The sequence below is a fragment of the Uloborus diversus genome, chromosome 5 (genome assembly GCF_026930045.1).
Source record: "Uloborus diversus isolate 005 chromosome 5, Udiv.v.3.1, whole genome shotgun sequence".
Taxonomy (NCBI): Eukaryota; Metazoa; Arthropoda; class Arachnida; order Araneae; family Uloboridae; genus Uloborus; species Uloborus diversus.
In genome coordinates, this window is record NC_072735.1 from 109,463,438 (window position 1) to 109,489,295 (window position 25,858).

The window sequence follows — 25,858 nt, forward strand, 5'->3', positions numbered from 1 at the left end:
CTGTGCTTGAATCTGCTTCAAGAAATAGATTTCAGTTAACAATGTAATTTGTTTGACCTTCTGTTTTATTACGAGTCGAGGACAGATAATGCTCAGTTTTCCGCTTTCATTATTCTCTTAAAATGGGAGTAACTGTGTAGACAAGCTCCACATTTGTTGGCTCTTTTGCTTGTTCACAAAATTCATGCCCTAAGCACCATGGATGTTACTCAACTCCTATTGGGGCCAATTCTCGCCCCACTTATCTTGGGATTAACAACAATCGTTTTACTGTACTGGTAATTATTTCTTTTTTCATTTCTATTTTGGTGTTTCTTCGCCGAAGATTTAACTTCACTTTTGGTTTCATTGTTGTTATTTATCATTTTGCAGGAATTGTAATAATTAAGCTTTTTAAAATCATCCTGAAAACGACGCTTTATTTTTCTGTTAATGTTCTTTCGGTACTCGACATCAGTGAATGAACACTTGAGCGGTGTTTAATTTTTAAAAGTTCATGACATCGTTTCAAACTGTAGCTAATGACACATATCAGAAAAGAGATTTGAATGGATATCTGTTACTATTTGAAAATAACTAATGAAATAAAATCTTTTTAGTATACCATGTTTTTAAAATGAACTAAAGTGTATAAAATAATTTCTCCTTCATGTAGATTACAGTCCCATACAGATAAATAATTTCTTGCAGATTGTCTCCATTATTTGTGATTGTGAGTTTTTAATAGCTATCAAAATACTTCTGAGCTTTAAAAAGAAAAGTTGGGACTCACGCAACTGACAATTCATGCAATTATAATTTAATTAACATTTTTATCACTCTACAAAAAGCTTCAACTGAGGTGTAAGTTTTCTCATTCATAGCTAGCCTTTGCATTTATAGTTATATACTACATGCGCCCAATGTTTTTCCTTTTAAAGCTTGCAAGTATTTTGATAGCTATTAAAATCTCACAATTATAAATTTTCCAGACAATCTGTAAGAAATTTTGAAACTGTACGGGGCTTTAAATATACAATAAACTTAGAGCTATTATTTTATACTTTTTAGTGCACTTTAAAATAATGGTATATTATTTTTTTTATTTCATTAATTAGGTTCTCCTTTTTAGTATTGTGTGTCTGAAATGTTTCGATCGATTTTAATTACTTCGATCAGACTACGACAGAGACGGTTAAATTCACGATAACGAAGAACGGTAAACTTATTCAGTCGATAAAGTTAACTTAAACAATAAACTGCTCAATAAATAAGATTGTAACCCTTAAAACATTTAACTTTATTTGCATACTCATGTACAACATAAATTCAATGGTAAAATAAATAGTCCAGAAAAAAACATTAACTGCAAAATGTATTGTTTTCAGTTGTAACCTAATTTTTTTATTGGGCAACTGTATCACAAACATTGTTTTTTAACATTTTAAACATTTTCAACTTTTTTTTAAAGTGTAAAGTGATTACATTTAGACATGAAATACACGAGGCGGTTAGTTGAATCAACCTTTCGAAAAAAACTGCCAATCAACTAGTTGACTGGCATTTTTCGTTGCGTTTCACGCAGAGGCAACTTACAAGTAAACATACCCAAGTGTCACACCCCACGCTACTTGGAATAAAACTTGCTCATCGATAGAACACTTAAAAATACTGAGCATATAAACTTTTTTCAATTGACAATAAACACTTTTGACGGGGTGAAATTCACCCCTAAATATGGCTAGGAGTTAGTTTAGGAGATACAATATTCTTTCATTTTAAATTTTAACTGCCAAAAATTCAAATAATGATTGAATATTTAAAGAACTAAACAAAGTAAATTGGACGCGTTTTAGGATTTTTCTGAAAATAATTTTAATATGTGTCAACCATCTTTCGCAATCTTACCCCGTCAAGGTGAATGAAGTGCAAACTAAAATCTATCGTAAAACAGTTCTGTAATATATAAATAGACAGCTCATTTTTTTAGCCTTGCAATGGTTTTTGAATTTTCATTCTACTATAATTAGGATAGTAGTTACAGTCATTTCTAAGAACACACTTTTTATTTTGCGCACATTTTGGAGTTTATTTACAGGCCTATATATTAAACAATTTTTAAAATAGAAATCTAAAAATTAGCAGAATTACTTATTTTGTCATATTGGTCCGTCATGCCCAATTTTATTGAAATTGGAGATGCTGAGGTCAAGAAGGTCATTGATCTGACATGGAATTGCTCATTGGCAACTATCCCCGCGGCAGGGTAAGATTGCGAAGGATGGTTTACCGCTATTTACAATATTTTCAGAAAAATCCTGAAACAAGTCAACTTTAGTTCGTTTAGTTTTTTTTTGAATTTTTAATCATTACTTGTATTTTTGTAATTAATTTTAAAATAAAACGAGCTGATGTGTGCATCACATGACTTCCTTTTACTCCATGTTTCCCCATTATTGGCAATTTTAATGTGATTCAATAGTTTACTCTCTATATATCACCAACAGTGGTCAATTTGAAACCAAATTAAAAAAAAAAAAAATCTCGCCAAATTTGTTGCCAAGTTGACGACAAAACTTGGCAACCAAAAGACTGGCGATATATCGCCAAGTGTCCGACAAATTATAACACCACTTGAGTTTTACATCTATGGAATAAGAATCATCCAATTAATTTCGAAACGTTTACCTTTATGCATCGCTAAAGAGATTCATTGCACCCCTAAAACATGTGTTTACGTTCAATTATGTTAATTTTCTCATGTACGTTAATGAGTTAATAAAGTAAATTACTTTGTGATCTCACTAAGAAAGTTTGCTCTTCCTCAAAATTGATATATATTTTAGATAAAATATATAAATATTTATATTTTTTCAGATCATTGCTGCAAATAATGTGCCGGGTGAGGGGGTCGTTCCCCCAATATACGCAGCATAAGGGAGAAAAGACCCCCCCCCATACACACATTCGCTAGTGTTAGGAGACAATTGTAATTGTCTTCAAACGCTAGCGAGTTATCCACATTTAAGACATTTTACCTACTCATTGTTAAATTGCAGTTATATTAAATTTTAGTTCCAAGTTTTTGTTCGTACAATTTTTAGCGGGACACATCACGCTAAATAAAACTACGGATTGACCCAAGGTACGGGTATATGTACAATATATACAATTCAAAAACAAAGAGCTTTTGAATATCCATTTTCGAGTCTTTTTACAGTCATCCTAGTTCATAACATCCTAGTTCATTTATTTATTTATTTATTTTTTACAATAGAAAAAAAGTTCTTTGTAACCCCGAAACCCTTGTTTTAAATTCCTTTTGTGCATGATTAACTGAGGGATTTAATGACTGAAACCTAACGAAAAGAATAAAATTGATTATTTTCTTGGTTTCAAATTAGTGTTTTGTACAGAATACTAGGATTTTCTAACCGCTTTTTTTCCCTCGAACAATGCACTTAATTACATATCTTCAAAGGAAAACGGCCATTCGCTTCAAGCATGTTTACTTATCACTTGTCTAAGCATTATTGGCAAATAGCCAACTGTGGCATCCATTTCGGATCGAGTGAAAATTATTGAAAATTTTTATTTCAACTCATTGAAATAAAATTCACTATAAATCAGTGAAATAACATAACTTCACCATTTTTGTTTTAAATGAAGGTAAGGTGTTTATATTATTTCCTTAAAAAGTTTCAGAGTCATAACATCATTAGAATATTAGATACCGGAATTTTAGTTTACATTAATTAAATAATTAAAAAAAGTCGAAAAAGTGGCCTCACTTCGTAAATTCCTAGAAATTCAGTTAATTACGTTAGAACTTCAAACAAACCATATTCTTGAAGAAAATTATTTTTCCTATCTTGTGATATATTTGTTTTGTTTCTACGTTTACTAGGATCGTTTTTATGGTCGTAAACATAACCGTGGTCATAACATAAAGTCTAACATGTGGATAAAATATTATATATTTCATTTTCTAATTCAAAATTTAAAAATCGTGTTTCAAACTGTAACATCAGACCTTTCAGACAACTTGTATATCAAGTTTCGTGTCTATAAATGGGATAGCTTTGCCGTATGGCGCACAAACGCACACAAGGGTGTCGCCTTCAGAAGAGTGAAAATTTCAAACTAGTTTTGGCCAGGATTTTCAGTCAAATACTCCATTGTACGCCGCCGCCGTCAAGTTTGTTGCCAGTCAGTTACGCCCGTCTGCAGCCATAGAAACGGACGTCGTTCATTTTCTGCAAGGGTTAGCAGGAAGGCTTTTTGGCTCCATTTCCCCACACGTGTGCTCGCCTTTGTGCAGTCGTATTGGTTTTTCCAACACTCAGCTTCCCTTGGAAAAATGACACACACCTCGTTACTATAGCAGTAGACAGGTACAGACATTTCGGCGGTGGCTTTTCTTGTGATGGTCGGACAGTAGTGTAACACTTTTATGTCCTGCTAAACAGATTAACAGTATGCAGTAGAAGTAAGATAAAAGCAATTAATAACAAAAGCACTTTCGAAATACTGAATTTGAGATTAAATACATGGCAAGATATGAAACACGTGAGTCACAAAAATGTAGGGTAGAGAAGAGAACATTTACGAGGATTTTTTTCTATGAATTTTCTAATTTTTATGTTTGAACCTAGGAACTGTTAGACATTGTAGTTTTATGAAGCAGTTAATGAAGTCAAAATTTGAATATTCAGTTGTTGCTCAGCTGGTGTTTTTTACAGTAAAAAAATGATTTTTGAGTCCAAGTCGGTTGCGTAAACTTCCCCTGAAACACGGGGCAAGTTTACGCATCGAGTGGGGTACGTTTACGCATATTAAAAATGATACCAAGGAGTAAGTGAAATTGATATTTAAACAAATTTAAAAATTTTATTTCTCTTATAAAACACTTTAGAAATAAAAAAAATCTCAAATAATTAATTAAGGAACATTTTACAGTTCTAAAATCATAGCACTAGATTTTTATATTATAGTAAGATTTAATGATTACTTAATTTTTTTTTGTAAGCTTCGTTTAAAAAATCCATTGCTTGTGATATTAAAGAAAAGCGGTAAGGGGATCCTCGCTTGAATATTTTCTGAAACTCAAATGCAATTGCAAGGCCATATTTTGTAATATTAGGGCCAGTAATGTTTAAAAATTAAAGCTCCAAAATTTCAATTCTAAGCGATTTTCGATGTTGTTGATCATTTGGGGGCTTTCCCTTGAAACTTACAAAAATTTGATGCAAAAAAGGACATCTTTGTTTTTAACATATATGAAAGCTGGTATAGGATTGGTGAAAGTAAAACCAAAAAACTCTTGAAAAGAAGAATTGCCCGAGTCCTGATCGAAATACGAAATTTAATTTTTATGGAATAAACGCCGATAAATACATTTTCTATTTATAATCAACAAATTATTTATTTGTGTTTTTAGTTTGATCAACATGAGTAACTATTTCAGTTTTAATTGTTTTATCTTGTGGGGTAACATTTTAAAAAATGAACATTTGGATTTTTAACATTTCCATTTTTCGAGAAGTTTTTGGGATATTATATTAGAAACAGATTCATTGATTGCGTTTTACTTAATACTAGCAAAAATACCCGGCGTTGCCTGGGTTAGCAATAATTATGAGAAACAATCGTTACTTGCATTTGTTTTCTGTTTTAAGTGAAAGAATTTAAAACACACCTTTTTGACGTGATTTAAAATCTAGCTTCTTCCTTACTCATAAAACTAAAGTAGAAGTAAGTAAAAAGAGCAAAATAGTATTCATTTATGAACGAAAACACAAAATTTAACCATATACAAATTTGAAGAATTTCCGAAATATGAAATTAAACTTCACATGTTTAAAATGATTTATCATTTAATACTTATTATTATTTTTTAATGGAGTCTTATCTTCTTTGTATGTCTATTGAAGTGTGAACTGTTTAAAATCAGAATGTGCGACAGTTGAAAAAACTGCCAAATGCATCCGCTACTGAAATCTTTCTGCATAAATTTTGGCGAAGTTCCTGCTGTTAGATTGGATAATGATTAAGTGCCCAATCAGCAGAAATAATTAAAAAAAAAAACCATTAATTTCACTAAAGTTCCGTTTAAATGGAAAATAATCAGCCAAATCTAGCTATTATTAGCCAATCTTGGGCAAAAAACGTTGCTTTGAGATTTGACTTGAGAAAAGCCTCAAACAGTCAGACGAAACACAAAAATATTCAACAATTCTAGCTATGAGCTGGGAGTTGAGATGATTCACTAAATAATGAATTGGGTTGAGGAAAGCCTTCGAACATGGAACAAAAAAAGCTCATAACTCGTTTTTCATACAACTTAGAACTTTCTAACAAATGCCATCTTCAGCAGAAAAATAAGCGTTTTCGATGGACACATAATTTTAATATGTGCCCGTATTTTTTCACCGTCATATTGGGGCATTTATGCGAAAATTTGGACAAATTAGAATAAAAAAGGAACTACAGTGGCTCCCAAAAGTGTTCGTACACCTTGAAATTTTTTAGTAAGACCAAAATAACGGGAAACTGAATTCGAATATGAAGTCCAATATTTTTTTACATCATTCCTACATCATTCTAAATAAAACCCTGTAGTTTTTTTTAAAAAATTGACTGATCTTCTTTTTGAAATGAGTCAAAAAACGAAAAGACAGAGAAATATACGCCACGAAAGTCATCGTACACTCAAACATTTTCGAATGTATTCGTGATTAAAATTATCATATGTCGTTTTTTTGGTTATTTTTGCATTGTGTTGACCCTTAAAAGTCATTTGGCTTAATTTTTTTTGTTTATTTATTCCTTATTATTGTGCTTATTACTTAAAAATGGCTGGTATTCGTAAAAAACCACAAACACTATTCGAAATTTAAATTTTTTTCCTCGCAGTAGCGCTAAATTGGTTTGAAATGTCTCTAAATTAGTTATTTTATTTCATTCTATCGTAAAGTGCTTGATAAAATGCTTTAAAAAAATAATAGGACCGAAAATAAGGTAAGAAAAGGTCAACCAGCAAAGTTGACAAAGCGTGATCGGAGTTTTACAATTAAAAAATTTATGAAAAATACACATTTGAGTGTTGTGAAAGTTTTTTCAGAGTTAAATGAAAATTTTTACATTTAATTTTCCCCTAAAATTGTTCGCCAAGTTCTCTGATTAGATGGATTTAATGGGACCTCTTCCCGCAGAAATTTTCTTGACCGTGCGAAAAACAGAAAGCTTACGCTTTTCGTCGCAAAATCAATGATAAATAAGCTCAAAACGTTTGGGAATTACGTCTTACTTTCATATAAAAATAAATTTAACATTTTTGGTTAAATTGTTGTATAATTGTAAGTAGAAGAAAAAATTTGGAACTTAATCTTAAGAACTTAGTTGGACCAGTTAATCAGGACGGTGAAGGTGTTCTTGTGTGAGGGTGCATATCAGCATTAGGACTTGGTACTTTGGAATTTTTTGATGAAATAATGAATAATGCTGTTCGTTTAAATGTTTTAAAAACTAATTTTAAACTTTTAGCCAAAAATTTGATTATCGGAAATTACTTTTTTTTTTTTTTAATCAAGATAACGATAAGAAGCACACGGTTTTCAACGTTTGCCTCTATTGCCTCAAAAATTGTCCTAAAGTTTAGAAAATACCCCTTCAATCTCCAGATTTGAACTTAATGTAACATATTTAGAGATATCTGTAGGCTAGATTACGAAAATACGGCTTTGAAACGAAAATAGAGCTAGAAACAGTAAGACTCGAAGTGTGGTTGAACACGTACTCAGAAATTACGCAAAAAAAAAAAAAAAAAAGAAAGAAAAAGAATGAAATCTATTCCCAGATGTTTAAAAGGTGTTATGAATACTGTATGATATTCTACTAATTAATAACTTAATCAAAAGTTAGATTATTTAATAATATATAATCATTTTATAAAGTGTACGAAGACTTTTGTGAGATAAAATTTCCGGCACTTTTTGGTTTTTGATTTAAAAAAAAAATAAGTTTCAATATTTTTTAAAGAAATGTCATGTAGTTCTGTTGAAAATTGATCACAGATCTTATAATTAAATACCTATTCCGAAATATTAATTCTAACCAATGGAGAGGGTCCTATTTCAGTGAAAGTCGTAGGTGTACGAACACTTTTGGGAGCCACTGTATCTATCGGATTTTTTTCGAACTGGTCTACAAACCTCCCCAGTACCAAAAAGAACTAACGGTGAAAGTTTCAACCAAATCTGCCGGGTAGTTTCTGAGATCTTAGGGAACAAATTTACCAAACTCCACTTTTATATATATATAGATAGATTATCTGTAGCAGTCTGATTGTTTTGTGCATTAATATTTAAAAGATGCAAGTATGACTCACGTTCACGTGTATGATGCAGTGATGTTATAACAAACTTTATTTTTCTGTGTGGAAATTTCTGAGTGTCGCTGTTTCATTAACGATCTGGTGATGCGGAATATAAAAGTGGTGTTGCAGTGGATAACTGCACTGTCTGATTAGAGGAAACGAGCTTGCTGATGCTCTGGCTAAGAGGGGGTCTGCTATTGTTCAACTATCAAATGAGCCCGTCTCGTTCAATGCAATGAAATTATGTATGAGAAAAAAAATCAAGAGTTTTTTTTTTTTGGCAGGACCTAAAAACTAGAAGCAGCCACTAAATTTGCTTTATAAACCGTGATTTTGTCCCTTCAGCACCAAGAGCAGAGTCAGTAGCCTTGCTTCGACTTTTAACAGGCCATGACTGTTTACCAAAACATCTTCACCGCTTAAGGATTATCAAGTGTCCCAATGGTCCTCTTTGCAATTCAAACGAAGAAATGGACATTCGCCACCTGCATACTTGCACGTAGCTTTTCAGATGTAGCCTGTGTGATCGTTATTGGGAAGCAAGAGAGCGTATCGGCAGCTAAATATTTCACTTTATTGTTCCTGTATTGTTTCTTGTTCTGTGTATTGTGTTTGTTTTTGCTATTTTGTTTTTTGTAACCTTTTTTGCTGCCAGCCATTGGAAAAAAAATTCTGTGTGGGGGGGGGAGGAGGGGGGTGCCAGGAAACTTTCGCTCCGGGCGCTGTCAGCTCTTCGGACGGTCCTGATTAGAAGAATGATGCAGTGCTCTTTCAAATGAAGCATAGAATGTCTACGATTTCAGGGGATCCGGGTGTTCCTGTGAAAAACATTTTGAAAAATAGACATCAAACTCTTAATTTTGATTACTCAAAAGAGGTTATTGGAACTACAAAAATATCAGGAAAAAAAGGAAACCAATTTTTTTAAAAGTTAAGCATTCTTTTGCAAATCAAGGTTAATCAAAATGAAACCTGCTTGTGGTTTGACATATCAATGACATTAATCGACAGAGAAGAAAAACGAATTAAGAGAAAAAGAAAGCACAGCGTCACTTGCTTACATTTACTTTCGGTATAGTTCCTGTTTGATCATACGACCCCCACTCCCTCCAAAATCCACTGACAAACACAACACTAAATTAGTAAATGTAAAATGAGCATAAAATGCTTTAAAAGAATGGTTTAGAAAATAGGTAACGAGACAGTAAGGTTACAGCCGTTCGGGCAATGAATGGTTTATACAACTTGATAGGAAATAAAATTGAAGAACTTTTCAAATGGCTTGAAAGACACATTTAATTATTTTCAGGGACTATAAAATAATTAAAATAATTTGAAACACTTCATTTGCACTTCCCACGCTTTGACATTTTACTACTTGATTGTATTGTTGTACGGAAGTGTTCGAACTTTGTAAATACCTGTATTCAGTTTAAAAAAATGATATAACCAAAGTCTTCTCGTAACAGAAATCTTTTTTTCAATCACAAGTTGTGCAGAAAACGAATAGAGTTACAGTCTGTCTTTCACGCGAAAAGCTCTCGACGTCAAGTCTGAGCCCGTCTACTGCCATAGAAACGGACTTCGTTCATTTTCTACAAAAATTAGCAGGAAGGCTTTTTGGCTCCATTTCGCCACTCGTCTGCTCACCTTTGTGCAGTCGTACGGGTTTTTCCAACACTAAACTTCCCTTGGAAAAATGAGACGCGCCTCGTTGCTATAGCAGTAGATAGGCGCAGACATTTCGGCGGCGGCTTTTCTTGTGATGATCGGACAGTAGTGTAACACTTTTATGTCCTGCTAAAAAGATTAACAGTATGTAGTAGAAGTAAGATAAAAGCAAGCAATAACAAAATCACTTCCAAAATACTGAATTCGAGATCAAATACATGGCAGGATATGAAACACGTGAATCACAAAAAAATTTTTTGGAAAAAAATAGAACCGACTTCAAAATTGCTCTAAAAAGGGAAAAATAATTTTATTCTTTAAACACCATCGATAATACTTTTAAACATAATTTTTGAAGTTGGCGCAAAAACAAAAAGTAAAATCCAGTGTAACCATGCTTCGTTCATATTTTTTTCAGAAAATCATCCAAAGTTAGAAACGAAACATTTATATCGTTACCCAAAGATGCTGTTATCAATGCATAATGTATGTGGTAGTAAAGGAACTAGGCCTGGCAAAATATATAGTTGTAGTTGAATTATGGCGGTGAATGATCTGTTCTATCGTTATTGCGCCAACTTCAAAAATTATGTTTAAAAGTATTATCGATGGTGTTTAAAGAATAAAATTATTTTTCCCTTTTTAGAGCAATTTTGAAGTCGGTTCTATTTTTTTCCCAAAAAATTTTTTTTTTCATCCTTTTTAGTGTAAATGTATATATTTCTGTAAAAGTAAGAAGTTACCATCATGAAACTTTACCCTTTTTTTTTTCCTAAAAATGCTACATACTAAAAATAAACTATAAGCACATCTTAAACTTTAAGCGATTGACACTAAAAATGTATCTTTACCACTTGAGAAAATGCCGGAATTTTCCAGAATCGGAAAGAAACAGAAATCAATAGAACATTCGAGAAAATACGAGAAACAGTAGAAACGAAATCTTAGTAAAATTCACTTCGTCCTAGTCGGAATTTGAACCCGGGTTGTTCGCGTGGAAGGCGAGAATTCTACCACTGAGCCACCGTTATACACGGAAGGAAAGCGCGAACTTCGTTACAATATTTAATCATTTAATAGGGAAATTGCATGAAATGTATGGTTTTTTGCCCATAACTTTTTTTCTAAAGGACAAATATGGTCAAACAAAGTAATGGGACCTAAGTTGAGCCATCCCCTATCCATTAAAGAAAGAATAATCAAAATCGGTTCACTAGGTGAGACGCTGTGAGTGGACAAACAAAAAAAAAAAAAAAAAAAAAAACATACATACGGTATGAACTGATAACCGCCTCCTTTTTGAAGTCGGTTAAAAAGCATCCTAAGTTACGAACGAAACATTTATATCGCTATTCAAATATGCTGTCATCAATGCATAATGTATGTGATAGTGACGAAACTGGTCCTGGTTAAATTTATAGTTGTATTTGAGTTATGACTGTGAATGATTTTATCTATCGTTTTTGCGCCAACTTCAAAAATTATGTTTAAAAGCATTATCGATGGTGTTTAAAGAATAAAATTATTTTTCACTTTTTAGAGCAATTTTGAAGTCGGTTCTATTTTTTTTTTCAAAATTTTTTTATTTCATTCTTTTTAGTGTAAATTAAGTATTTCAGAAATAATAAGAAATTACCATCACGAAACTTCACATTTTTTTCTTAAAAATGATCCATACTAAAAAAAAAAAAAAACCATTGACACGCGTTAAACTTTAAGCGATTGGCACTAAAAACTTATCTTTGTTCCTCTCTGGAAATCATGCGTAGTTAATTTAATTATAACCATTTAAGTATTACGTTTTTCCTAACTAATTAACATTCCACAGCATCTAAGTTGCTCATGATGCAATCCTGTATTTTCTTACTTAGCCCCGAGATGTTAACGATAAAAATACTACAGAGTAGTTGAGTCAAGCCTAATGGTAGCATTGCGAAGGCTAAGCAGATCCTAATCACTGCATCACCTCGCTTCCAGGTTAGGTTTACCCCTACTATGGAGCAATAGCACTGAAGAAAGGAAGATTTTGATAATTCACATAGGGTTACTATAAATCAGCAGGGTTACTAAAATAAAATTATTTACCCAAAAATGAGACGACAGCGCCAGATTCCCCATTATCGAAATATCCCTTGAAGAAATTTGATGCTTGCTTCAGAGAAGCCTTCATTCAAAATTATCATTACAATTACTATTAATGTTACTGTTATAGGGCACCAAAGTTTTATAACAATGAGTTTCCTATTGTCGCGTAGATGAAGATAGCGAAGACAATGTGAAAGCTAAATGAAGCGAATACTCGTTAGTCTCAACTCGAGATCTTTATTCAGAACCACGAATGAACGTTACATCTCTTTATATACAACTTGAGAAAGTGCGGGAACTTTCCAGACTTGGAAAGATACAGAAATTAAAAGAAGATTCGAGAAAATACGGGAAACAGTAGAAACGAAATTTTAGTAAAATTCACTTTGTCCTAGTCGGGATTTGAACCCGGGACGCTCGTATGGGAGGCAAGAATTCTACCACTAAGCCACCGTTATCCACGGATGACCCCCCCCCCCAAGTGCGAACTTCGCTACAAAATCATTTAATAGGGAAATTGCATAAAATGTACTGTTTTTTGCCCATAACTTTTTTTTTAAAGAACAAATATGGTCAAACAAAGTAATGGACCTAAGTTGAGCCATCCCCTATCCATTAAAAAAAGAATCATCAAAATCGGTTCACTAGGTGAGACGCTATGAGTGGACAAACAAAAAAAAAAAAAAAACATACATACGGTATGAATTGATAACCGCCTCCTTTTTGAAGTCGGTTAAAAAAGTAGGGTAGACCGGAGCACATTTACGAGGAGTTTTTTCAATGAATTTTCTAATTTTTATGTTTGAACCTAGGAAATGTTAGACATTGTGGTTTTATGAAGCAGTTAATGAAGTCAAAATTTGAATATTCAGTTGTTACTCAGCTTGTGTTTTTAACCGTAAAAAAAATTATTTTTGAGTCCAAGTCAGTTGCGTAAACTTGCCCCGAACACGAGGCAAGTTTACACATCGAGTGGGGCACGCTTACGTATATTAAAAATGATACCAAGGAGTAAGTGAAATAGATATTTAAATAAATTCAAATATTTTATTTCTCTTAAAATATTTTAAAAATAAAAAAGTATCAAATAATTAATTAAGGAACAATCCTAAAAATCCGATTTTACGTCACTCGAATCTACGTTTTCCCTACATTTTACGTTTTTTATCATCAGGTCTCAGTTTTTCCGTACACTAACAATATTAATTTAACCGGGATGAAAACTTTGTTATTTATGAATTTCCCGCATTTTACGTTTTCCCTTGGCAGTTAAAAAAAAAAGAGAAAAAAATGTTTTAAAATTAAGAAAAGTGTTTCCCTCTATGCATTTTTAAACATAATCCACTGTGTTGAAAGTTAATCCGTGAAAACAGAAACGTTTCTGCTCCATCCGTAGCTGACCTTATGGACTTTTCGGCCGCCAATGAAGATGAACAAGAAGAAGAGGAAACACAACTCGTCTCTTCTTTCAATACTGCAATTAAGAGCTTAATAATAGTGAAAAACTAGTTTCTTTATCATGAAGACCAGGAAAAAAACTTTGCATAGTGTTCCAATCCTGGAAGATGCTGTATTTACTTTGGATTCAATAACTCATTATTACTGACTATTTTCAACCTAAACGCCCGAATTCGTTACTTAATCTGTTAGAATGATCTAAACTGGTGTGTACAATAATGTTCTTTTAGTAAAATATCGCATTTTTACATTTTATGAGCGTCATCGTAGCAACCTTTATTACTATTTTTGTTTCCTTATCTGATCTTTGCTTTTTATACATTTCTCGTATTTTACGTTTTCCCATATTTTATGTTGGATTCAGGCCTCTGAGGAACGTGAAATCGGAGTTTCTCTGTAGTTCAAATTCATTTCTGTTTTTAGTGAAAAATATAAATTAACTCGGTCGTATGCCACACGCAAGGTTTATTCATTGCAATTGATACCCTCGAACAATATTTTCTGGCAATGTTGACAAACTGAGAACAGCTTTATACTAGAATGATTTCGAAAAGGAAATCAGAAATTTCAAACTTTTAATGATTTTCTAATTTCATTGTTTTATGAACAGAATGGTTATTTAACTTTTTATATTGAAATCTGTATGAGTTTTAAAAATTTCTTTCTCATATGTATCTTCTTTAAAGCCAAAACGGGTCTTAAAAATGTTATTTTCAGGTTACTACTGCATTGCATGTAGAATAATGCTCCGCATTAAGTCATAACAACGTAAATCTGTTTTTTTTTTATTTTAAATCCTCTATATATATTGATGAATGTTTCAAAAGCCCCAACTTTCGGAAACAGTACACAAACCTTTTTAGGCTCTCCTGCAAAGTAGTAAAACTGACATACGTTAGTCTGGAGCATGTCAAATTTGATGACCAATTTCTTTGATAAAAAAGCAATTTAACCCCGTCATACCGTTACGAGTTATTTTCTAACTTACTATATTGGTATTCGTAAATAGCGAAGATCAAAAAAAAAAAAAAAAAAAAAAAAATCTGCCACGACTGCAGTTGCAGGTGGTCGCAGCTAAAATGTTGTTGTTTATTTACAGGAAGGATTAAACTATTGATATATGTAAATTTTATCCCACCGGAAGCCGCCGATAAAAGTATATTCCACAATACTTTTCATTATATTTTTAAGAAAATAATGTTTTTTTATTTCAGGTAGTTTTCAATTTTGATGAATTTTTAACTTTTAATTACGATGTAATATGCATCCTATAAATGTGAAAAACCAACCAGAAATGACTTTTATTAAACATTAATCCTCCTTATTTAACGAATGAATTAAAATTGAAGTATAAGGCGTACGTTCGAAAAAAGTAAAAACATATTTGTTCAACATTCTCGGCTTATTTTTGTAAAAACGAATTTTTTTTTTTCAAAAAACGCTTATGGAGTAAGTTACTACAACTCAAGGGCTAAGTTATTACGGCATGAAATATTTTTTATCTGAAAACTTATAAATGGCTATTTTTTCCGCCCTTGAACCACTGTGCGCCGGTAGGCGGTGGTGCTGCTGGTCCAAGCTGAAAAAGGAACCACAACGTCAAGGACTGTCAAATGAGAACAATAAGCAATCGTGATTGCTCAAAAAATTCATTGACACATTTAGACGATCATTTCTTGAGCTAAAACAAAATGGCTGAAAAAAGCAAAATCCTGCCAGTTTTTATGTACAAGTATAACTTAATATAATTGTCAGGTTTCAAATCTCTATTTAATGATTTTGGTACATTTTTGGCTGCGGGATCATGTATCCCTAGGGATCAAGTATCCCCAGTCTCCCCTACCGTAGCCGGTGCTAAAATTAGTCATCAATTTTTACCATGTTTTTATTAACTTGGTTTCGTTGGTATCTGTTCAGCTGGAATCTTGCAACTCAATTTTCACCTACTTCCTGTGATCAAATTCTTTTAAAATTTTGCATGTAACCTCAGACCCGATGACAATGCAATAATTCTATAGTAAAATTGATTATTTAACCATTAATTATTAGTTTATTCCAATTTAATTCTCCTTTTTTGCCTAAAAAGCAAAAACGGGCTTTAAATCTATATTAAGCTTAGAGAAATTATTTTATGCTTTTTTAGTTCATTTTCAAAACATGGTACACTAAAACTTTTTTATTTCATTAAGAAAAAATATTAGCGCTTACTTTTAAATTTGTATTTCAACTAACGTACAATTGTAAAGGGTGAAGAGATTCGCCGTCCCTAAATTGGAAATTTCTGCAAAAGTTTTGCTTACAAATGAAATCTAAGAACAAAATCGAGTTTTATAAAAGTCGCAGTGAGGTACATACAACCGAATTTTATGCCAAATTTTAGGTTTAATGACAAACAATGAAAAGTGAGCTAAAATAGCCGAAAATATAAAACATGAAATAATATCGGGAAAAGTGAAAATCACCAAATGTGCTTTTGTGTTGGTGTTGGATCATTCAATAACAAGGCAAATGAAACATTTCATAGAACTTTGAAGGCAGAACGATAAGGATGGAAAGTATTTCAACCATTAAAACTAAACAGATGGGAACAAATCGCACAGATTGTTATACAAGGTAAAAAAAAAGAAATTATTTTGAATTCTGAAATTTTGAATTCATATTATGTGTTTCGCAATCACGAGTTTCAACAGGACCCTACTCATAGGAGCTACTGTTTCCAGAAACGGCTCCGTCCCCCCAAGCCTGCCCCTCCTCCTGGACAGTTACGTGTGTATAGTTGTGTGTGCGTATAGACCTGTGTGTACGCTCGTAAGTGTGTGTGTATGTGTGTGAAGACGTGTGTGAGTCTGCGAGCGTGCGTGTGTGTAGGACATGGACGCCACCGACCAGGAGAAACGGTTTCCGAGGGACAGTGCTCAGGACGGGAGGAGCCGCGCCTGCAGAGGACGGTGGGCGGTGGTGCTGCAGAGGGCCCTGGTCCAAGCTGAAAAAGGAACCGGACATCAAAGACGGTCAAGTGAGAACAATAAGCAATGTTAAAAAAAAAGGTAAATAGTATTTTAATTTTTTGAATTCATGATAATCCTGGTCTTTTAAAAATTCAGAAATTTAATTATCTTCGAAGTTATTTAGGGGGACCAGCCACTATGGCAATAGAAGGATTTGAGATTACCGATGACAATTATGACGCAGCATTTAAACTCCTCGAAGAGCGTTTTGGATCGAAGTATCTTATAATTCAAGGACATTTTAACAAACTGTTGAATTTGATTCCTTTGTATAAACTGAATGACATTTTCAAATCAAGAAAACTGCATAATGAAATAGAAACAAACTAGTCGACCCGTGCGGAACTCCGCACTGTGCTTCTAATTGTTTCATGTGGCATTTCACTCTTTAAAAATTTCAAAGAAAGAAAATTATGAAGAAGAATTAAAAAAAAAGTAAAGTAAACGCACAAAAGAAGGCATGTAATTTGAAAACATCAGCAACAAAACCTCGTTAAATACAATATTGTGATAATGTGATCATCGCTAACTTTTTGGTTATACGTATTTTCAATGCAAACATAGAAATCATTAAAAGTGTGACTGAATGATTCGTGAAAAAGCAGTAATTGTGCATGTGAAAAAACGGGTTCTGGCAAATACAATTCTGCCTATGTGAGTCTCTGACGGAGAAAAAAAGAGACATTAAAGAGATATTTATTGGTACCGTAAAGTGGGGCTACTTAAGCCTCCAGGGGCTACTTGAACCCATGAGAAAAAAGTGTTTAAAATCTGTCTTGATTCTATAAAACTCAATGTATAGACTTAAAAAGCTTTCTCCATGACAGGTAGCAGTACTAGGTAGAGGCTGGAGCATGAAACAAAGTTTGTGCTATTCCCGCCTTTTTCTGATTGAGGTTATGACTGCAATTTGTCTGAACAGTTGTTTTCAGTGTCTGCAACTTTTCACTTGTAAGTTCATAGAAACAGCTGATATTATCAAGGTCAAGATCATTTTATGTTTGCATTCGATTTCTTAATTAAGTAACAGTATTTTAAAGTTATAGCTATATAATTGACACAGTAACTAATATAAGTTAGTAAAAGTGCACTGGTTGCCTTAAAACGGGGCTACTTGAACCCAGCGTTCAAACACCCCCAAACCACATTTCATTACTAAATTATGTTAAGTAAGGAGTTTAGTTACTATTTATACTCGTTTATTTGCACAGATCTGGGGATAAAAAGGATCCGAAAGTATAAGAGAAACCCTTGAAATAGGAAACAATGCGGATTATTAAGAGGAAAATTTCAATTGTGTCCACATTCAATTAATTCCGGAAAAATGCCTTAGAGAGTGGCATCAGCCCTATTTGACTTAAGTATATCAACTCTAAAAAGGAAATTAAAAGATCGTTAACAAAACAACAAGCATGGGTATCCTGTAGTATTTAGAAGCGAGGTAGAGCAAAAATCCACCCAAGCCAATAAACTGAGGAGTTTTTATTCTTTCTAATGTTTAAATAATGAGCATTTCAATTGGTTTTTAGCAGCTGTAGTTAGATTATATTTCTATTTGAGAAATTATGTTTGTTTAAAAATATGTTTTATGTATATGTTGATTTTACATTAATTTACATAAAAAATTGCAATTTATATAAATAGTTTGCTCACTAGAATGAACGTTTTCAGTTTTGTTTTCAAAATCATTGGTCCTTCTTGATACCACCACCTGTTTTATAGGTTTTTGTAACGGATTTGCTGAGTGGGACCAAGTAGTCCCAGCGCGGGACTACTTGAACCCAATTTTTAAAAATAGAAAAAAAATATAAATAATTAAAATTGTTGTTCAAAAAAGGCCTTAGATAGTAGTGGATGATCTGGAAAGTTGTAAAAACAAGGTTATCAGTTCACATTATGGGTATAACAAAGCATTCAGTTTAAAACTCGCAAAAAGTATGACATTTCGAGTCCAAGTAGCCCCACTTTACGGTACGGATTCGAACTGGCTCCATTATGATTATCAGCACGACACTCCAGCCAACCGAGCAATTGCGCTTTCCCTTTCGAATGCTATTCATTGAAGCAATGTCTAATGAAAAACAGCAAAAAAGCTTTTCGCAAAAAAAAAAAGAGAAAAACCATGTGTCTATGTTTTGTAATTAGCCAGCATAATACGCTTAAAAATTATTCGCAAAACATTGATTTTTATTAAGGAATGAGAAAGATCTCGCGTAGCGATTGAAACAAACATTCTGAAAAAATAATAAATTAGATTGAAAATAATTTTTTTATTTGAAAATTGATACAATTTCGCATAGCCGGCTGCTTTAACCGTTACGGCTAGAGTGCCAGCACATGTTTTCCTTTTAATCGAACACTTAAAATTATGTGTAGGTGTGTATGTGTAGTAGTGTGTGTATGTATGTGTGTGTGTGTATAGGTGGGTGTATGTATGCGCGTGTGTGTAGGTGGGTGTATGTATGCGCGTGTGTGTAGGTGGATGTATGTATGTGCGTGTCTGTAGGACATGGACGCAACCTGGAGACTGTTTTCGCTAGAGGAGCAGCATCGTGAGGCCGGTCGACGGTGGTGCTGTAGAGGGAGGAGGGGGGGGGGGAAATAAAATTATAGGAATTCAAAACATTCAAATGAGAACAATAAGCAATGTGATTGCTCAAAATTACTTTGTTATGAACTGAAAAATAGCAATGGAACAGTGAAGATGCCGTTCAGCATTTGTATCTTTTTGAACTATAAACTCTTTTCAGATATTTCAAGAACTGATCTGTTATTATTCAAATTGCACTTTAAAATTTGAAATTTAATAATTATTTTATGATTGCTTTTTTAACTGAGAACTTCTTAAACTTTTGCATTTTATTTTTCATGATTCCTTTAATTTTTAATTTAGTTCATCATGCAGATTTTTGATTTGACATCTTGTGTTAACATGATAATTATTGATCACATGACTTCATTGAATTTTTAAATGTCATAACTTCGCATTATTATTGTAAAAGATGAGTGGTAAATATTAGTACATATTTGGTAAAGATATACTTTAATTGGTATATCAATTTAGTAATGTCTTGTATAGCAAATGATATAATTAGTAAATTTTGTTAGTGAACTCGTTAAAGAGTTCAGGTGAGGAGTGTGAAGCGAAACTTATGGTTTCTTTTTTTTTTTTTGAATGATTTGATTCGCTTCCCTTTTATTTTTTGTATTTCGTCATTTTTAAGCCACTCCCCTCTGGGTTCAGTTGTATGTTTGCTTTGGTAGTGAGAACATCGTCTGTATTCGTTAAGGCATGCTCCTAACCCTTTTTGTTTTGATATGTTTCAATATTAATTAGCTATAAACTTCATTAATAAACTTATTTTAATTAATGGTATGACTTCAGTACCAATTTGGAACCACATTCGTTTTCAGGCGTGAGTGATCCTGACATCAAAATAAATACTTTTATTGCTTTTGGTTTTATATAAATTGCGTTGCTTAATTGAGTTAAATTCTTTTTTTCTGCTGGGGAGGAGGATATTTTTTTTTGTATTTGCAATGAGGATTTTAATTTAAAACATTTTTTTTCTGGGTGAAGCGGAATGATCATTTTTATGTTAATTGCGCTGCGTATTTGAGTTAAATTCTTTTTCTAGGAGGGGCGCAGTATTTTCCACTTGCTTTAGATATAATGTGGTTTTAGTTACGTTCTTTTTCTTCGAACGAAAGGGCCAGAGAGCGCTGTTTTTATGAAAACGTATTAATTAAAAAGATCGGATCGCTAATTGATTGGAGTTCGCTGCGCTTGCTAATCGGCTGGGCTTCGGTAGTTTGGTGAGATAGGCGGTAAAAAATGGCGTTGGTGTATTATTTGACACTTTCAAGCAACTGTTAATGTAATTTAATGCTTTTTATTTCTTTGGAGGAGTATTTTAAATTGCAATGGAATTTGTGCTTTTTTTTAATGGTGTGTGCGGGAAGAGTGGATTTTCACGCGTTCAAGGGAACTTCCATAAACTCTTAGCATGGTCATTGCCGTGCGGGTACAGCTATTCAAGAATAAAGGGGCGACGCATCTGGCAGTGTGTATCTTACACGTACTATATTAAGCTATTTTCGATGCCCCCCCCCGCTTTCTCAAAAAAATTTCGATTACATGCTTGAAATTTTGTACGTCTAATAGAGCTCCATAGAGCAATTATAATCCTAAATTTCATGAACATACATCTTTTAGTTTCGGAATTATTAAAATCTGAAAAGTCATTTTGTATCAACACTTACTCATCAAAATGGTAACGTACAAGTGACTCACGGCATCGAGATGGTTGTCGGCAAGTTTGGCTTTATTTGTAACGTGCAAGAAAACTTGTTCCTGTCCATACAAATACAATTCTCAAAAAAAAAAAAAAAAAAGGATAAAATTGTGCTTATTTTTATATATTTGTTCCTTCTTAACTAAGTATTATTTACTCACAATAGCCTTCAAAACGTTCAACACAAAATTTACGCAACTGGGTAGAAAACAGATTTTCCTATCCGCATGCTAAACCGACTGATGCTCGAAAACTTGTGAGAATATTGGGAGGAAGCAGCATCAATCTGATATGACTGTTGGCTCTCCAGTTATAACTCGTTTTGGAAAAAGGGCACTGCGTAAACGTGCCCAATGCGTAAATGTGCCCCGGTCTACCCTATAATATGCAATATGTTGCAAAAACACTCGAACTATGATTTTCGCATTTTTGATGTATAAGATGTATCAAGAAACTGAATTTGGTCGATTTCGGTATCCAAATCATGTATTTTTTCGGGATTTGGAGACATCTAACAAAGCGGCGCCCTGAGATATTGTTTGTTTAGCTCATAGGTAAATCCGGCCCTGGGTATTACGTTGGCATGCGATTGTCAAATCTCTATATTTAATACAGAAATAAAGATGCGGTATTATATACGGTCACTTTAAATGTTGCTAGGTAACTTAATATTAAGCAATGTATGCCAAAGTTGTTAAATAGGGGCTTCCCAAAATACTAACTAAAACAATTGATTTGGTTTAGCATGAGATCTCACAAATTTTTAAGGTGGAAGCGTAACAAATTTTTGTACATTGTATGCTACAGGTAGTTATCAAAATAATGGAAACACCTGAGAATAAAAGTGACATTTTTGAATGCGCTTTGTAAGTAATAAAAAATAAAAGTAGATCTGTTTTTTTTTTTTTTTTTAAATAAATAGCAATGTACATATTCTGGTAGTATATAGTAGTTTAACGGAAGTTCTGGAAGTCTTGGATTTTTTTCAATCACGTAAATGTCGGACCTCTCAAATTTTTAAAGATGCCAAATTGTTGGAGCGCGTCTAGCTGAAGCAAGTGTAATTGAAACATTTCAACTTTTTGGCGCATCTAAAAGTACAGTATCTAAAGTCATGACAGCATATACACACAGCGCGGTAAGACAAGCTCGGCAAAGCAAAATAGTGGGCGGAAAGAGAAGCTCAGTGAAATAAACCGACGGGTATTGAAGTGGATTGTAATGTCTAAAAAGCGAACAACAGCAGCAAACCTGACCACAGAAGTCAATCACCATATAGAGTCACCAGTGTGAGCGATTCAAGTTAGATGGGCATCTTTATAAACATAACATTTACGGCAGAGTAGCGATTCCCAAAAAAAATTTCCAAGTGTTTCCATTATTTTGATAACTACCTGTGTATATACAATAGGAAATGTTTTTCTTTTGTCTATTTTCATGTTAATGCAAAACTACTTATTACAAACTGTCTGCAACATTTCTTTCATTCAGTTTGGAAACAATATGACTAGATCAAACTTCGAATATCTGATTAATCATTTATCGATATTTCTACGCCAAAGTTAAATGACAGACATATTGAAGAAGGATTTAAACAATGCAGTTGAGTGATTGTTCATAGCTGCAAGATTTATGCAGCAATGAAATGATAGTTTTAAAAAATCTGGCAGTGCCTAAATCTGCTTCAGAAAATAGATTTCAGATAACATTGTAATTTTTTTTTAATCTTCTCTTTTATCGCAAAGAAAGATAACGCTCAGTATTTCGCTTTCAATGTGCTCTTAAAGTGGGAGTATCTGAGTAAAAAAGCTTCACATTTGTTGGATCTTTTGCTCGTTCACGAGGTTGACACCCTAAGCACCATGGAAGGTACTCAACTCCTTCTGGGGCCAATCCTCGCACCCTTCATCTTGGGATTAACAACAATCGTTTTACTCTATTGGTAATTTTTCTTTTTTCATTTCTCTTTTAGTGTTTCTTCGTTCTTGTTATTTATCATTTTGCCTTTAATTGTAATGATTAAGCTTTAAAAATGATCCTGAAAACGACGTTTTATTTTACTGTATATATTCTCTAGGTCTAGGTACTCTATAGGCAGATGTATCTTTGAAAATTCATTACACCGTTAAAAACTGTAGCATATGGCGCATGGCAGTAAAGATATTTTAATGGATATCTGTTGCTATTTGAAAATAATTAATGATTTAAAAAAAATATATATATACCATGTTTTTAAAATGAGCTAAAAAGTGTAAAGTAATTTCTCTAAGGTTCATGTAGATTTAAAGCCCAATACAGTTTCAGAATTTGTCACAGAATGTCTTCAAAATTTTTGATTGTGAGTTTTTAATAGCTACCAAAATACTTCTGAGCTTTAAAGGGGAAAATATGGGGAGCCCGCTACAGACAATTGATATATTTATCTATTCAATTATTATTTTTTTTCTTTTTTCATTTCTCTTTTAATGTTTCTACGCCCAGGATTTAACTTTACTTTTGGTTTCACTTTTGTGATTTCAGTTTCTCTATATATTAAAAAAAAGTAGCGTCAAAGAAGTTGGGGAAACTGTGTCGGTGCCCGTCGAGGAGACCCCATTATACCTATAGCCTTGAACTAAAAAAAATAAGTAAAACGTATAAAATAATTTCTCTAGGCTTCAAGTAGATTTAAAGCCCCATACAGTTTTAGAATTTGTCACAGAATGTCTTCAAATTTTTTAACTACTTCTATTTCGTAGTTGTGCAAGATTTGTGGGCAAATAAGGTTTAATTTTGCATATCGTTCTGCACTAGTTTTGCCAAAATGCATTAGGGGCTTTCATGGAAAATCAGGATTGGGTCGAGCTACTTCTTTTATTTATTCTTACCCTGAGGTCGCTCGCAGTAAACATATATGTTGTTCCTGAAGGTTCCTAATTTATTCCAGAAATTTTAACTGACGTTTTTAGGGAAGAGTTATGAATTCTCCAGAAAGATTCCAGGTTAATTGCAGGAAGGTTACTGACTTTACTGACAGGAAACTTTCCTGTTTTTTGCCTGATTTATTTCTGGCAGAATTTTGGTACATTTTCTGCCCTTTATTTTCCAGAAACGATTTGAATTATTTTTTTTACGTTGTATAGCCTGCAAAATTAAAAATACAGTGAAACCTGTATAAGTTGACCACTTGCGGTGCACTTCTTTGGTGGTCAATTTAAACAGGTGGTCAACTTATAGAGGGCGAATTATATGATACAGATCTAATTATATGCCTGAGAACAGCGGTCAACTTACTAGGTGATCAACTTTACAGATTTACTGTACAGTAAAACCTGTAAAGTTGACAACCCTTGTAAGTTGACCACCTGTATCATATAAATCAACCTCTGTAAGTTGACCACCAAAGAAGTGCACCGCAAGTGGTCAACTTATACAGGTTTCACTGTACTTGTACTTAAATAAAGCGTACTTCCGTTTCACTTGAAAGCTTTACTTGTTCTCATTGTAACTTTTTTTGATTGTTTTATAGGTTTGCTACGCGGAAGCATGGTTATTGGAAAGAAAGAGGAGTTATATACGATAAGCCCCTGCCTTTCTTTGGATCCCTCCTGCGAGCATTTAGAAAGGTAGAGCATTTCAAAACCTTAGTGCATATATCCATCGAACACCTTCAATGGATAAACTATGGAAAAATAATGCAGTTAAAGTTCAAATTACAAATAGAGGAAAATTACCAGTTTTCATAAAGTCCTTAAAAATTTGTAGTTACAAGGATTCACATGGATTTTTGAAAATTAGTTACTTTGAAACGTGTGTGACACGGCAAGTTAATTGTGAAATGTTTTTCAAAATGAAACAAAAGCCGATAAAATTTAAAATCTCGATCAAATTCATAATATAGTAATTTTATAACCTAAATACTAATTGATCATCTGAAGGATATTATTTTCATTTCTGTTCATTTCTGCGTTCAGATGGTGTAATATTTAAAGTATATACCAATAGCTTAAGATGGAATATGTTAAGTGAAACAAAAGCCATCAAGCTAATTTTTCTCTAATTAAAAATGCACGAGTCCTCAGACTTGTACTAAGTTTAGCAAATGTTTCTGCGTGTAAATCTTAATCGAGATTGTATTAATTGTTTTGCATTATGCCTGATTTTAAAAAGGCAAATTTTAATGCAATTAGCAGTCTCTTATGCCTTCAACAGGTTACTTCCGATTGTTAATTTTTACTTTCAATCTGTGACTTATGTAAAGGCTACGGTCAATTAACTTAGTTCTAGATGACTGATTAAAAGAAAGAGTAATGCGCACAGCCAAGTAGTGGACATGTAGATTTATAAATCTACATTTAATGTTTTACTAAAATATATATTCATTCTTTTCAACTTAATCAAATCACACTTTGATGTGTTTAAAAAATTCATAAATTGAATATGGTTAACAATGCAAAACATAGGATTTTCTTCATACACATACAGTAAAAAGAAAAGAAAAATGTACTATTGACGTTCGCTGGATGAGGATCCCAGTGAGGATTCCAGACAAAACACAGAAAACTTGGTCAAAATATTTTTATATCTTGTCCCAAATAATTTTTTATGATCATTTATGTATTTTTGCCTTAGCTCTGGCTATAGGGCGGAAAGTTACTGAAAATACCATGCCCTGTCTTCAATCTTCGAGTTGAAACGAAAAACTGCTTCTGTCACTTGTCTGGTCAGTGCTAATTGTGTATTAGCAACCAGTTTGTTTGGCACTCTTGGCTTCCTAAAGAAGTTTTCCAGCTTTTTCCAGAACTTCCAGCTCTGTCGCTTCCTATACCGGGCTGATGAGTGCTAATAAGCACGAAACTGCAGTACTGGGATGGAATGACTGAGTTGGCGGTGTATCTTATGTATTGGTCAAAATAGTTTAAAATATTGGCACTGCGAAATTTGCATATATGAATGGATAAAATAATTGTAAGTTCTATTGGATTATTTTAAGCTATTAAATATGA

The 25,858-nt window shown here is 33.0% G+C and overlaps 1 protein-coding gene across 2 annotated transcripts in view; it reads left to right on the forward strand.

Moving 5' to 3' along the window:
* The first annotated feature begins 148 nt into the window (after nucleotides 1-148).
* Nucleotides 149-25,858, forward strand: part of LOC129222877 (cytochrome P450 3A8-like) — an 87,959-nt gene continuing 62,249 nt past the window's right edge. The window contains exons 1-2 of one of the 2 annotated variants that reach the window (XM_054857437.1): nucleotides 149-278; nucleotides 24,382-24,478. In XM_054857437.1, coding sequence (XP_054713412.1) covers nucleotides 199-278; nucleotides 24,382-24,478 — 177 coding nt within the window. In that variant the 5' untranslated portion in view covers nucleotides 149-198. Of the gene's footprint in view, nucleotides 279-22,683; nucleotides 22,816-24,381; nucleotides 24,479-25,858 lie in introns of those variants that run through there. The other variant, XM_054857436.1, reaches the window with a different exon arrangement.